Source organism: Mastomys coucha, unplaced genomic scaffold (assembly GCF_008632895.1).
Source record: "Mastomys coucha isolate ucsf_1 unplaced genomic scaffold, UCSF_Mcou_1 pScaffold22, whole genome shotgun sequence".
Classification (NCBI taxonomy): Eukaryota; Metazoa; Chordata; class Mammalia; order Rodentia; family Muridae; genus Mastomys; species Mastomys coucha.
Genome location: NW_022196905.1, coordinates 154,945,780 through 154,957,461, shown reverse-complemented (window position 1 = coordinate 154,957,461; position 11,682 = coordinate 154,945,780). Strand labels below are relative to the sequence as shown.

General features: G+C 44.2%; 1 protein-coding gene across 2 annotated transcripts in view; it reads left to right on the top strand.

Moving 5' to 3' along the window:
• The first annotated feature begins 234 nt into the window (after nt 1-234).
• The window catches only part of LOC116071151 (sperm acrosome-associated protein 7-like), a 21,629-nt gene continuing 10,181 nt past the window's right edge, over nt 235-11,682 (top strand). For both annotated transcript variants that reach the window (XM_031342567.1, XM_031342566.1), the window contains exon 1: nt 235-396. In XM_031342567.1, the coding sequence (XP_031198427.1) occupies nt 303-396 (94 nt within the window). In that variant the 5' untranslated portion in view covers nt 235-302. The remainder of the gene's footprint in view (nt 397-11,682) is intronic.

Sequence of the window (11,682 nt, the reverse complement as noted above, 5' to 3'; positions counted from 1 at the left end):
TGACTTTGTTTGACCTCCACATTGAGTATTGACTGATGCACTACCGCGAGGGGCTTGGGATCACAGCAGACACAGACAGGCAGTACGAAGAAGCTGACCGGTTCTTAGGTGCAGTCGACTCCCACCAGTCTCTCCTTCTGAAGACCAGACAACAAGCACAGTGTACTCCCAAGGAAAAGGAACTCTGGCCACTTACTGGTGGTGATGTCACAGGTCTCAGACATTCCACGTATCCGAGAGATCAAAGCTGGGGAAGCTGAAGACCTTCCAGGGAAGGGCCTCCCCCTTCTGCTGGAGGGAACATGACAGCGAATAGAGGAGCGAGGACCTTCTTATCTGTCTTCCTGCTGTGCTGCTGGCAAGATGTGCAGCCCTGGCCGAATAGAGAGTTCTCAGGTAGAGTCCCCAGGAGACTGGCAAATAGAAAACCATAGGCATGAATCAGGCAGGCAATGTGGTTCTCTGCTATTGGTTGAAAGGGCCCCCTTCTAAGCTTTAGGTGTTGAGATAATGACACCAGTAAGAGTTGCGATCTTTACAGTAACTGAGCCATGAGGACCCTGCCCGGTATCCAGGATTAAGGCCTTTATATAAAAGGTCTGTGTAGCACCTGACTGGTCGGCCTGGTCACTTCCTGCCATTAACATGCAGCAGTGGAGCATTGTTCTGGAGCAAGGGAGCAGCCCTCACTAGACACTGTGAGGAATAAAATCTATGGACTTTGTAATGGCACAGCCTCAGGTCTTTTATTGTAGCAGCACAAATGGGCTAAGGCATTCTCCTCCCCCCGCCCCCCCTCCGCCTATGTTCCCTGGTCCCACTGGACCAGTTCCCTGAGGAACGAACAAAAAATCAAAGTTTCTGTCTATGAAGTCCTTTGAAATTCTACAAGTCTACGGAAGAGTTGTTACACTGTGTGTTTTAATTTCCATTAACGTGTAGAAATATTCCACCTTACCTAAAAGTACAGGAGGGTAACCAGGAGCCTCAGGATCATACAGGTTTTTGAATTTAAGTGACTGTACACATTTTGCTACTTGATTTGCTTTATCATTGAGCACCTTTTTTTTAAAGATTTTTTATTTACTTTATAAATAAATAAGTATGAGTACACTGTAGCTGTACAGATGGCCATGAGCCATCATGTGGCAGCTGGGAATTGAACTCAGGACCTCTGCTTGCTCCGGCCTGCTCACTCCGGAGAAATACACTGTAGCTGTCTTCAGACGCACCAGAAGAGGTCGTCTGTTGTGAGCCACCATGTGGTTTGCTGGGATCCGAACTCAGGACCTTCGGAAGAGCAGTCAGTGCTCTTACCCGCTGAGCCATCTCGCCAGCCCCATCATTGAGCATCTTTTGTCAATCTCCTCTATATTTTTTGAGACAGGGTCTCAAAATTCAACCCAGAGCTCAATGATTGGCTAACTATCTGGGGAGGTAGCTCCAGGATCCACCTGTCTCTGTCCTCACCATGCTGGAATTACAGACTCACACCACCAAGCCCAGGCTCTACCTGGGTGCTAGGGCTAAAGGCTCAGGTTCTCAAGAATGCACATCGGCACTCTACGGACAGTCATCCTCAGCCCCTGGAATTTTTTTTTTAAAGATTTATTTATTATTATATCTAAGTACACTGTAGCTGTCTTGAGACACACCAGAAGGGGGCGTCAGATTTCCGGATGGTTGTGATCCACCATGTGGTTGCTGGGAATTGAACTCAGGACCTTCGGAAGAGCAGTCAGTGCACTTAACCACTGAGCCATCTCACCAGCCCCTGGAATTTTTTAAGTGGTAACTTTTAAAGTTATTTTCCACTGAATTTTTCATTCTGTACATTCATCTTGCATAACTAATTCCGCACAACCTAGAGACAGTTTCATAGACGTATGTAGCATATGTCAAACACACTCCTTCCTATTTCTTATTTCTTTCTTCCCTGCTGTGTCTGTTTTCCACAGCTCTGAAGAAACTTCTTAACCAAGGAAACTTACAAAAGAAAACATTTAATTTGGTGCTCCAAGTTCCAAAGGGTTAGAGTCCGTGATCATCGTGGTGGGAGCATGGTGGCAGTCATGCTGAAGTCGTAGCTAAGAACTGATGTCCTTGTACCCAAGTAGGAGACAGAGAGATTGCTAACCAGGGATGGCTGGACTTTTAAAAACCTCAAAGCCCACCTCCAGTGACACAGCTGCTCCAACAAGGCCACACTTCTTAATCTTTCCCAAACAGTTCCACTAACTGGGGACCAAGGATACATGAGCCTATGGGGGCCATTGTCACTCCAGTCACACCTGACTTCCATTTAGCCCCCTTCATTCACCCAGAAAGTCTTGCTTTACCTTCATATCATATACAGATACACTGTGATTATGTTTCAGAAATCGGATTCATTTCCTTACTGTGGTCATCTCCAGATACATCTCTTTCCTGCAAATGGCACAAAGTTGTTCCTTATGGCTGAAGGAGATTCAGTTGTGTACATACCATACATGTTCCTCACCCATTCCTCTGCTGTTAGGAGCCTAAGTTGGTTCCCTCACTGGGCTATTGTGAATTGTGCCGCAGTAAACATCAGTTCAGTCAGCTCCATTTGTGTTGATTTGAGGTCCTCTGGGTAAATACCCAGAACTGGATCACAGAACTGGCCCGTTTTAGTTCTTTGAGGAGTCTCTATCCTAAATTCCTTAGTGAGTAGACTAGTTCACATTCGCACCAGTACTGATCAAGGGTTCTTATGTCTTGTTGGTTCCTGCTGTTTCCTCAATGGCTGCCACTCTGACTGGGATCTCAGTGTCCTTTTAATTTGCATTTCTCTGATGGTTTGTGAGGACAAGCATCTTTCATGTTTAATAATCATACCTCATATTTTGAAAGCTTTCTGTTCATTTCATTGTCTGCCTTTATTGGTATATTCGATATCTTTTTTGTTTTGTTTTGTTGGTGGGTTTTTTTTTTTCTTTTTTGGTTTTATTCCAGATAGGGTTTCTCTGTGTAGCCCTGGCTGTCCTGGAACTCACTCTGTAGACCAGGCTGGCCTCGAACTCAGAATCTGCCTGCCTCTGCCTCCCAAGTGCTGGGATTAAAGGCATGTGCCACCACTGCCAGGCGGGATATTCGATATCTCGATGTCAATTTTTAGTTCTGTACACCCTAGCTATTAGACTTCCGACAGGTGCAGTAAGAATTTTGGAATCTTTGGAAATCACAGAAATAGGAATATGCTCTCATTTTAATCCCACACATGGGACGTGGAGCCGCTTCAGGTCATCCACAGCAGCTGAGTATGATTCGCCTTGTGCGCTAGCAGAAGCATGATTTTGCCAGCTGCAGATAGTTTCTGTGGTTGTGTTTGGAATTCTGGAGTCTCTCCATATGGGGTCTACATATGCTAGGGCGCTGAGAAGAGTTGTTGGTGGTGGGTTTCTGTTGGTCAAGGTTTGTTAAGTAGTTGTGTACAAAAAAGAAAGAAGAAGAAATGAGATAACCTTACAGTGAAGGTCAGACTTGCTCCAAGGAACACACCGTCCCTAACCAGCAGGAAGCAGTGACACCATCTCCCCTTCCCTTCTATCCTTTTTCCTCTATCTAGAGTTAGGGGGTTGAAAGTGGAGAAGCGGGGGCTGGTGAGATGGCTCAGCAGGTAAGAGCACCGACTGCTCTTCCGAAGGTCTTGAGTTCGGATCCCAGCAACCACATGGTGGCTCACAACCACCCATAATGAGATTGGACGCCCTTTTCTGGTGTGTCTGAAGACAGCTACAGTGTATTATGCCAGAGCGAGGCCAGAGCAAGCGGGGCCGGAGTGAGCAGGGCCGGCAGAGGTCCTGAATTTAATTCCCAGCGGCCACACGCCTGATGGCTCATGGCCATCTATACAGTTACACTGTACTCATACACATAAAATAAATAAAATAAATGTTTAGAAAAAAAGTGGAGAAGCATGGGAAAGAAGAACCCACAAAGTAACTGACACTGGGTACAGACAGGTGTGTAGCTAAGATTCTCTCCTACCTAGGCTACCTCTTCATTTCATTGGCTGTTACTGCCTGTGCATCTATGTAATCCCCTCAGAAAGTCCTGTGTATGCCTATAATTTGAAGCACTTGCCTGACCTTTTTTTTTTTTTTGGTCTAACATTTCAAGTATTTACACTGTCAACTGAAGATAGCCATAAGCCTATAGGGCTGAGATAAAAATCTAACTTACATATAGATATCCAGTCGATTTGTTGAGATATTTTTTCTATAATTAATACTTTCAACGTCTTTGTAGAAACTAAGGCAGCTTTAGCTCCATCAGTTTGTATGGACTCTCTATTCTAGTCCATCATGTGTCTGTTTTTGTGACAGTACCATGATGTTTTTGTCACTATGGTTCTGTGGCAAACCTTGAATTCAGGTGTGGAATACTTCAGACTTCTTCGTTCATTCTTGATTTATTTCTTTGTCTTAGATTTCTTGCCTATCTGAGGTCTTTTCTCCTTCCAAATTAATCCTAAATTGATTTTTTCCCAATTTCTGTGAAGAATGATCTTGGAATTCTGATGAGGTTTGCACTGAATCTGTACCTTTATTTTGACAGCAGTATTAGTTGCTCACTGCTGTGGTAAGAGACGTGATGAAAGCAATTTAAGAAAATTGATTGTGTCTTATAGTTCAAGAGCATAGCCTCATGGTGGTAGGCACATACACAGGACAGCTTGTCCCAGAGTGTCCACAGTCAGAGAGCAGAGCAACGAATATTAATGCTCATCTTCAGTTTTCCTTCTTATTCAGTCCAGGACACGAATCCCCAAGTATGGTGCCACCCATATTCAGGGTAGGTCTTTCCACCTCAACTAACTTAATGTAAACAACTTCTCACAGTCATTTCCAGAGGCTAACCTCCCTGGAAAGGCTTGCCCTTGTAGGCTATCTCAGGCTTGCCCAGAGGCTGTCACTGACACTGTCCTAGGTGTCAAGTTGGACAATATTAATCACCACAACTCTTCCTTCTTTCATCATTACACCAAAACACATTACAAGTAGGCTCATGACCACCTTGTAATAAAAATACATTTAGGCCGGGTGGTGGTGGTGCACGCCTTTAATCCCAGCACTTGGGAGGCAGAGGCAGGTGGATTTCTGAGTTCGAGGCCAGCCTGGTTTACAAAGTGAGTTCCAGGACAGCCAGAGCTATACAGAGAAACCCTGTCTCGAAAAACCAAAAAAAAAAAAAAAAAAAAAAATTTAGTCCCTATTGTCTTTAAACAGTTGCAACACTGTTTCAAAGTCCAAGTACTATGTTTGATCTACAAAACAAAAAACAAATGACAAGCTTGCGACAAATGCTAGCACAGAAAAAGCCTGCTCATTCCAAAAGGGAGAACTGTGGCATAGCCAGGGATGCTCAGACCAAAGTAAGAACAAAACTCAGGGGGGCTGGAGAGATGGCTCAGCGGTTAAGAGCACTGACTGCTGTTCCAAAGGTCCAGAGTTCAAATCCCAGCAACCACATGGTGGCTCACAACCATCTGTAATGAGATCTAATGCTCATATAAGTAAAATAAATAAATCTTTAAAAGAAGGAAGAACAACAACAATAGCAAGTAGGGCGAACAAAGCCTGCAGCTCCAAGCCTGGCATCTGGCTCTAGAGGCAGAATTATCTGGGCTCCATGGGATTTGGTTAGTCCTGCCTCAGCTCTGCTGCCTGCAGAACACATGGCCTCTCTCTCCCACTTGGGCTGGCTGTATTCTATGCCTTCAGTTTTCATCAGCAGGATCTCATGGTTCTGGCATGTCCAAAATCCTGAAGTCTCCACTGAAACTTAGGCTTTTTTTTAAAAAAGATTTTATTTATTATTATATGTAAGTACACTGTAGCTGTCTTTAGACACACCAGGAGAGGGCATCAGATCCCATTACATATGGTTATGAGCCACCATGTGGCTGCTGGGATTTGAACTCAGGACATCTGGAAGAGCAGTCAGTACTCTTAACCGCTGAGCCATCTCTCCAGCCCTAGCTTTTTTTCTTTTCTTTTCCTTTTTTTTTTTTTTAAATGTTCTCTTTTTAAAATCACTTTTCATGTGTTTTATTTAGAACTTTTACATCTATGTTCATTAATGGAATCAGTCTATAATTTTTTACTGTGTCTTTATAGTTTTTTCTATGTGTGTAAAGATAATAATTTCATATAAAGTTCATCAATGTTCCTTTCTTTTGTATTTTATGAAACACTTTGAAATAGAGGTATTGGTGCTCTTTTAAAGTCTCAGGCCAGCATGACAGCTCAGCGAGTAGAGGTTCTTGCACCAGGCTTGGTGACCTAAACTCCATTCCTGGATCCCACAAGGTAGCAGGGAAGAATGGATTCCTAAGAGCTGTCCTCCAACTGCCACAAGCGCACCATGGGACACACATGCTGCACACGCACGCACACACACACACACACACACACATCCTCTCCCTCTCCCCCTCTTTCCCAACTCTCCCCCCTCTCCCTCCACACACACACACACACACACACACACACACAGTTAGGGTCATACTGCAATGAACAGGCATATAAGGCAGAATACAACAAATTATTTTTCTTTATTTTTAAAACTTCCTTTATATTCTACGGCAAAAGATTTTTAAAGAAAGCTCTACGGCTACTAAGAAGAATGTATATTCTGCAGTTTGGATGCAATGTTCTGTAGATATCTTCTAAACCCATTTGATCTACATTTACTTTAGCTATTAATTTTTATTACCAACTAGCATCCAGAGAAAGCAGGATACTGACGTCACTCCCCCATGAGGGACATCACTGGTGTCTGGACCAATCTGTATCTTTAAATCTAGCAGTATTGTTTTATGAAGCTGGATGCCCCATGGCCACTGTGCATGTGCTTACAATTGTAATGTTTTCTCCACATACTGCTCTCTGTATCAGAAGTGGCAGATCCCTCTTATATTGGTTTGAACTCTGTTTTGTCAGCTATCAGAAGACCAATACCTGCTTGATTCCCTACTCCAATTCCCTGAAGTACCTTTCTCTATCCTTTCATACTAAGGTTGGACCTGTCTTTGATAGACATCTTTCTTGAAGGTGAAACATAGATGAATCCTGCCTTTTAATCCAAACTGCCAATCTGTGTCTTTTGATTAAAGAATGGATACCATTCATGGTCAGAGTCATTATTGAAAGGTTTTGTAATGGCTGGTTACATACCATTGATTGTCAACCTGAGAGCAATTAGAATCACCCAGGAGACCAGGCCTTGAGTTGTTACTGAGAGCACAGGTCTCTCTGTATTGCACCATGGTGCAAGCCACTTCCACTGAGAAGGGAGAGTGTCTTAGTCAGGGTTTCTATTCCTGCACAAACATCATGACCAAGAAGCAAGTTGGGGAGGAAAGGATTTATTCAGCTTTCACTTCCACAATGCTGTTGATCATCAAAGGAAGTCAGGACTGGAACTCAAGCAGATCAGGAAGCAGGAGCTGATGCAGAGGCCATGGAGAGATCCTTACTGGCTTGCTTCCCCTGGCTTGCTCAGCCTGCTCTCTTATAGAACCCAAGACTTCCAGCCCAGAGATGGCACCAGCCACAAGGGGCCCTATCCCCTTGATCACTAATTGAGAAAATGTCCCACAGCTGGATCTCATGGAGGCACTTCCCCAACTGAAGCTCCCTTCTCTGTGATAACTCCAGACACAAAAGTTGATACACAAAACCAGTCAGTACAGAGAGACCCCCAAATTTTATCAGTCTTTCTAGCCAATAAACTTTGCCCCAACATTTTTTCTTTGCTCTTTACTTTGGGAAGTTTAACTGTAATGAGAGGTAGGCAGTTCTTTTTTGATCAAGTGTATTTGGGGCTCTAAATGCAACTTTTGCCTGTATGTCTATATTTTCACCAGGACTTCGATATTTCTTTTTTAACTGAGTAGCTTGTCATTCACTCTGTACTTTTCCCCCACCTATTTTGATTATGGGTTCATTGAATCTTTTAATGGCTGACTTTGCTTTTTTTTCTTTTGGTAGTAGTTTGAATAAGAATGGTTTGCAAGGGCAGTGGTGGTGCACGCTTTTAAGCCCAGCACTTGGGAGGCAGAGGCAGGTGGATTTCTGAGTTAGAGGCCAGCCTGGTCTACAGAGTGAGTTCCAGGACAGTTAGGGTTACACAGAGAAATCCTGTCTCAAAAAACAAAACAAAACAACAACAACAACAGAAAAACAAACACCAACAACAACACCAAAAAACCTTTGGGGCTGGTAAGATGGCTCAGCAGGTAAGAGAACCGACTGCTCTTCTGAAGGTCCTGAGTTCAAATCCCAGCAACCACATGGTAATGAGATCTGACACCCTTTCCAGGTGTGTCTGAAGACATCTACAGTGTACTTACATACAATAAATAAATAAATCTTAAAAAAAAAAAAAAAAGAATGCTTCGCATAGAGGTTGGAGAGATGGCTCAGAGGTTAAGAGCACTGTCTGTTCTTTCAGAGTTCCTGAGTTCAATTCCCAGTAACCACATGGTGGCTCACACCCATCTGTAATGGGACTTGATGCCCTCTTCTGGCCTGGAGGAATACATGCAGGCAGAATGCTGTATACATATAAATAAATAAATCTTTAAAAAAAAATGATTGTTCACATAGGCTCATATATTTAAATGTTTAGTCATCAGTGAGAGGCACTATTTGTGAAGGATTGAGTGTGGCCTTGTGGGAAGAAATATGTCACTGGGGGTGATATCTGAGATTTCAAAAGCCCAAACTGGGCCCAGTGTTCTTCTTTCTCAGGCCTGCAGATCAGGATGTGGTTGTCAACTGCTTCTCCAGCACCATGCCTGTATGTCTGACATTATGTTCCCAGCCATGACGACAGGGGCATAGCCTCTGAAGTTGGGAGCAGCCTCCAGCTCAATCCTTTCTAAGAGTCAGCGACTTCATAGCAATCAAATAGTGACTAAGACATTTTTGTTTTGTTTTTGACACGGGGTCTTATTATGTAGCCCTGGCTGGCCCACATCTTGCTATATAGACCAGGCTGGCCACTGACACACAGATCAGCCTACCTCTGCTTCTGAAATGCTGGGATCAACGGCAAGTGCCACCATACCCAGCTTAAGTGTTGATTTTGTATGTTCTATTTATTCTGCCGGTTTTTTTTTTCATTAGATTTCTTAGTGTGATTACCTATCAGCCCTGGCTTCAAGCCCCTGAGAGTCTCTCTTGCTTGATCCAGTGTATTTTGTGAGATGTTCTACCATATTCTTGTATGATTTTCTTCCCCAAGTGTCCAATCTGTTCCTCAGACTCTCTGTCTCCTCGCTGAGATGCTCTTACATCCACCATTGCCTTCTCTCAGCTACTTATTTCAGCTGCTTTGAATTTAAGCTCGTTTTAGAAACCATTCTTTGTCGTTTCCTCATCTAGATATCTTTAGAGTTGGTCACTGGAGTCAGGAGATTTGGAAGAGTCATGTGGCCCTGGGTTCTCATGTGTCTTGTGTTCCTGTGTTGACATTTGTGCACCTGTTGTGGATATTTGTGACGCTGATATCCATGGACCTTCTTAATGAGAAGCCTACTTTTTTTTAATAATAGTTTTTATTCTTTCAAAGTTCCATGCATATTTTCCAGTATGTATGGACCATATTCTTCAATCGCAACCTCCTTCTCACCCCACCCGTACTCCCACACTTAACTCCAACTCCACTTGCTGTCGTTCAGATACACAAGTCTGTAGTCACCCGCTGGGCACGAACAACCTACCAATGGCCACAACCTCAAAAGAGTGACTTCCCCTCCCTCAGCAGCCATTCATTCACTGTGGGACGCGGGGCTTCCCTCATCCATCAGCAGCCATTCACTGTGGGACGCAGGGCTTCCCCCATCCATCAGCAGCCAGTCACTGTGGGACACGGGGCTTTCCCCAGGCATGCTGAAATTTTGACTAGGTTAGTCGTGTGCACGTCACCATGATGAGCAGTCTGCTCTTGACGTAGTTTGGAATCTTGGTTTCTTATACACCTTTCACATGAACCCTATGGAACTTCACAGTCACATGTTGCTTTGGCTGTGATGGGTTTTGACACAATCCATATTTTCTTCTTGGTTAGTCTCACGAGAGCGCTGTCACTCTAGTCGTTCAGAAAAGTATAACTCCGTTAGCAGAAGGTATGGTGTGTAGCACGTGTGGTGTTTACTCCTCTGGTTTTCCTACAGTGTATGAGCTAACAGGATATGAGATTTATGCACACGGAGGTCTTTACAGGTTTACAGAGTCTCTGTGCTGTCAGTTCCTGCTACTGCTATGACGTGATTGTGCAGGCGTGGACATTCAGCCTCTATAGTTACACATGCTTGGATTCTGTTGACTGGGGCTTTTCTGTCTCCTAGTCTGTAAATTAAAGAATCCATTCATGCCGGGCAGTGGTGGCGCACCCCTTTAATCCCAGCACTTGGGAGGCAGAGGCAGGTAGATTTCTGAGTTCAAGGCCAGCCTGGTCTACAGAGTGAGTTCCAGGACAGCCAGGGCTACACAGAGAAACCCTGTCTCAAAAAGCCAAAAAAAAGAATCCATTCATGTATGACTATGGCTGGTCTTCCTTTTTCTTAAGGAACATAGTGTGGATCATTTAGAAAGTATTATATGGCAGAGGATGTCAAAAGGATCCAGAACTGATACAGGAGGCTAGTCCTCACAAGTGTTTCTGACAGCCTCACTTGTCTACCCCTGTGCACAACTCTCACCTAGGCCTGATAATTCCTCCGCTAGCTTTGTTAAGAGTTTGCTCTCAATGCTTTCTAGTCATTTTCTCCTAAGACCCGGTCACACCTGGGATGGTGTTCACCATCTTCTCTAGCTTGAAACTTCTGAATCCCAGAGTGACCCTCATGGTCTTCGTCAGTTTGAGAATAGTCACCACAAGGTCTAGCCTGGGCTTAGTAGCACACACTTTTAATCCTAGCACTCCAGAGGCAGAAGCAGGCAGATCTCTATGAGTTCAAGTTCCAGGATAGCAAGAGCTTTGTAGAGAAAACCTGTCTCAAAAAAAAAAAAAAAAAAAAAAAAAAAAAAAAAAAAAAAAAAAAAAAAAAAAAAAAAAAAAAAAGAAGAAGAAAAGAAAGAAAAGAGGGAAAAGGAAGGAAGGAAGGAAGGAAGGAAAACCAACCCTACAAGAGATCTGGCTGTACCATGTATGCTTCTCAAGGCTTGAGACTTTGCCATTGATTGCCCTTTGTGAGCCACCTCCCAAGGTCTTCCTCTGCTTAGGAGACAGTAAAAGAGTTTCTCCATTGCCCTGAGGGAAATAACACAGCTCTCCTCACCCCCTCCTGTGGTGCTCCCACTGCCTGCCAGGAGAAAAGTTGTAACTATTAGGTGTGTGTGGTTTCCTCGTGGGCAGTGCTGTCGGCTGAGGATAGCAGTGGAGGTGAGCCTTGTGAAGGAAAAGGGCCATGTCTTATGTTCACTCAATTGACCGGCGTGAGCTCAGAGCAACAGTGAACTTCATGAGGCCAGAATGTGCTGACCTGGTCACTGAGAGGACATCTGTGTGTCCTGATCTTGTGGGTGTGTGCTGCCTGGAAGCTGTGACTCTCCCGAGGAGGTGGCAACAGGAAAAGTACCGCAGAGCCGCTACACTTGACAATGCAAATGAGCAGGCACAGGCGACACAAGCGCACACACCACGCATGTG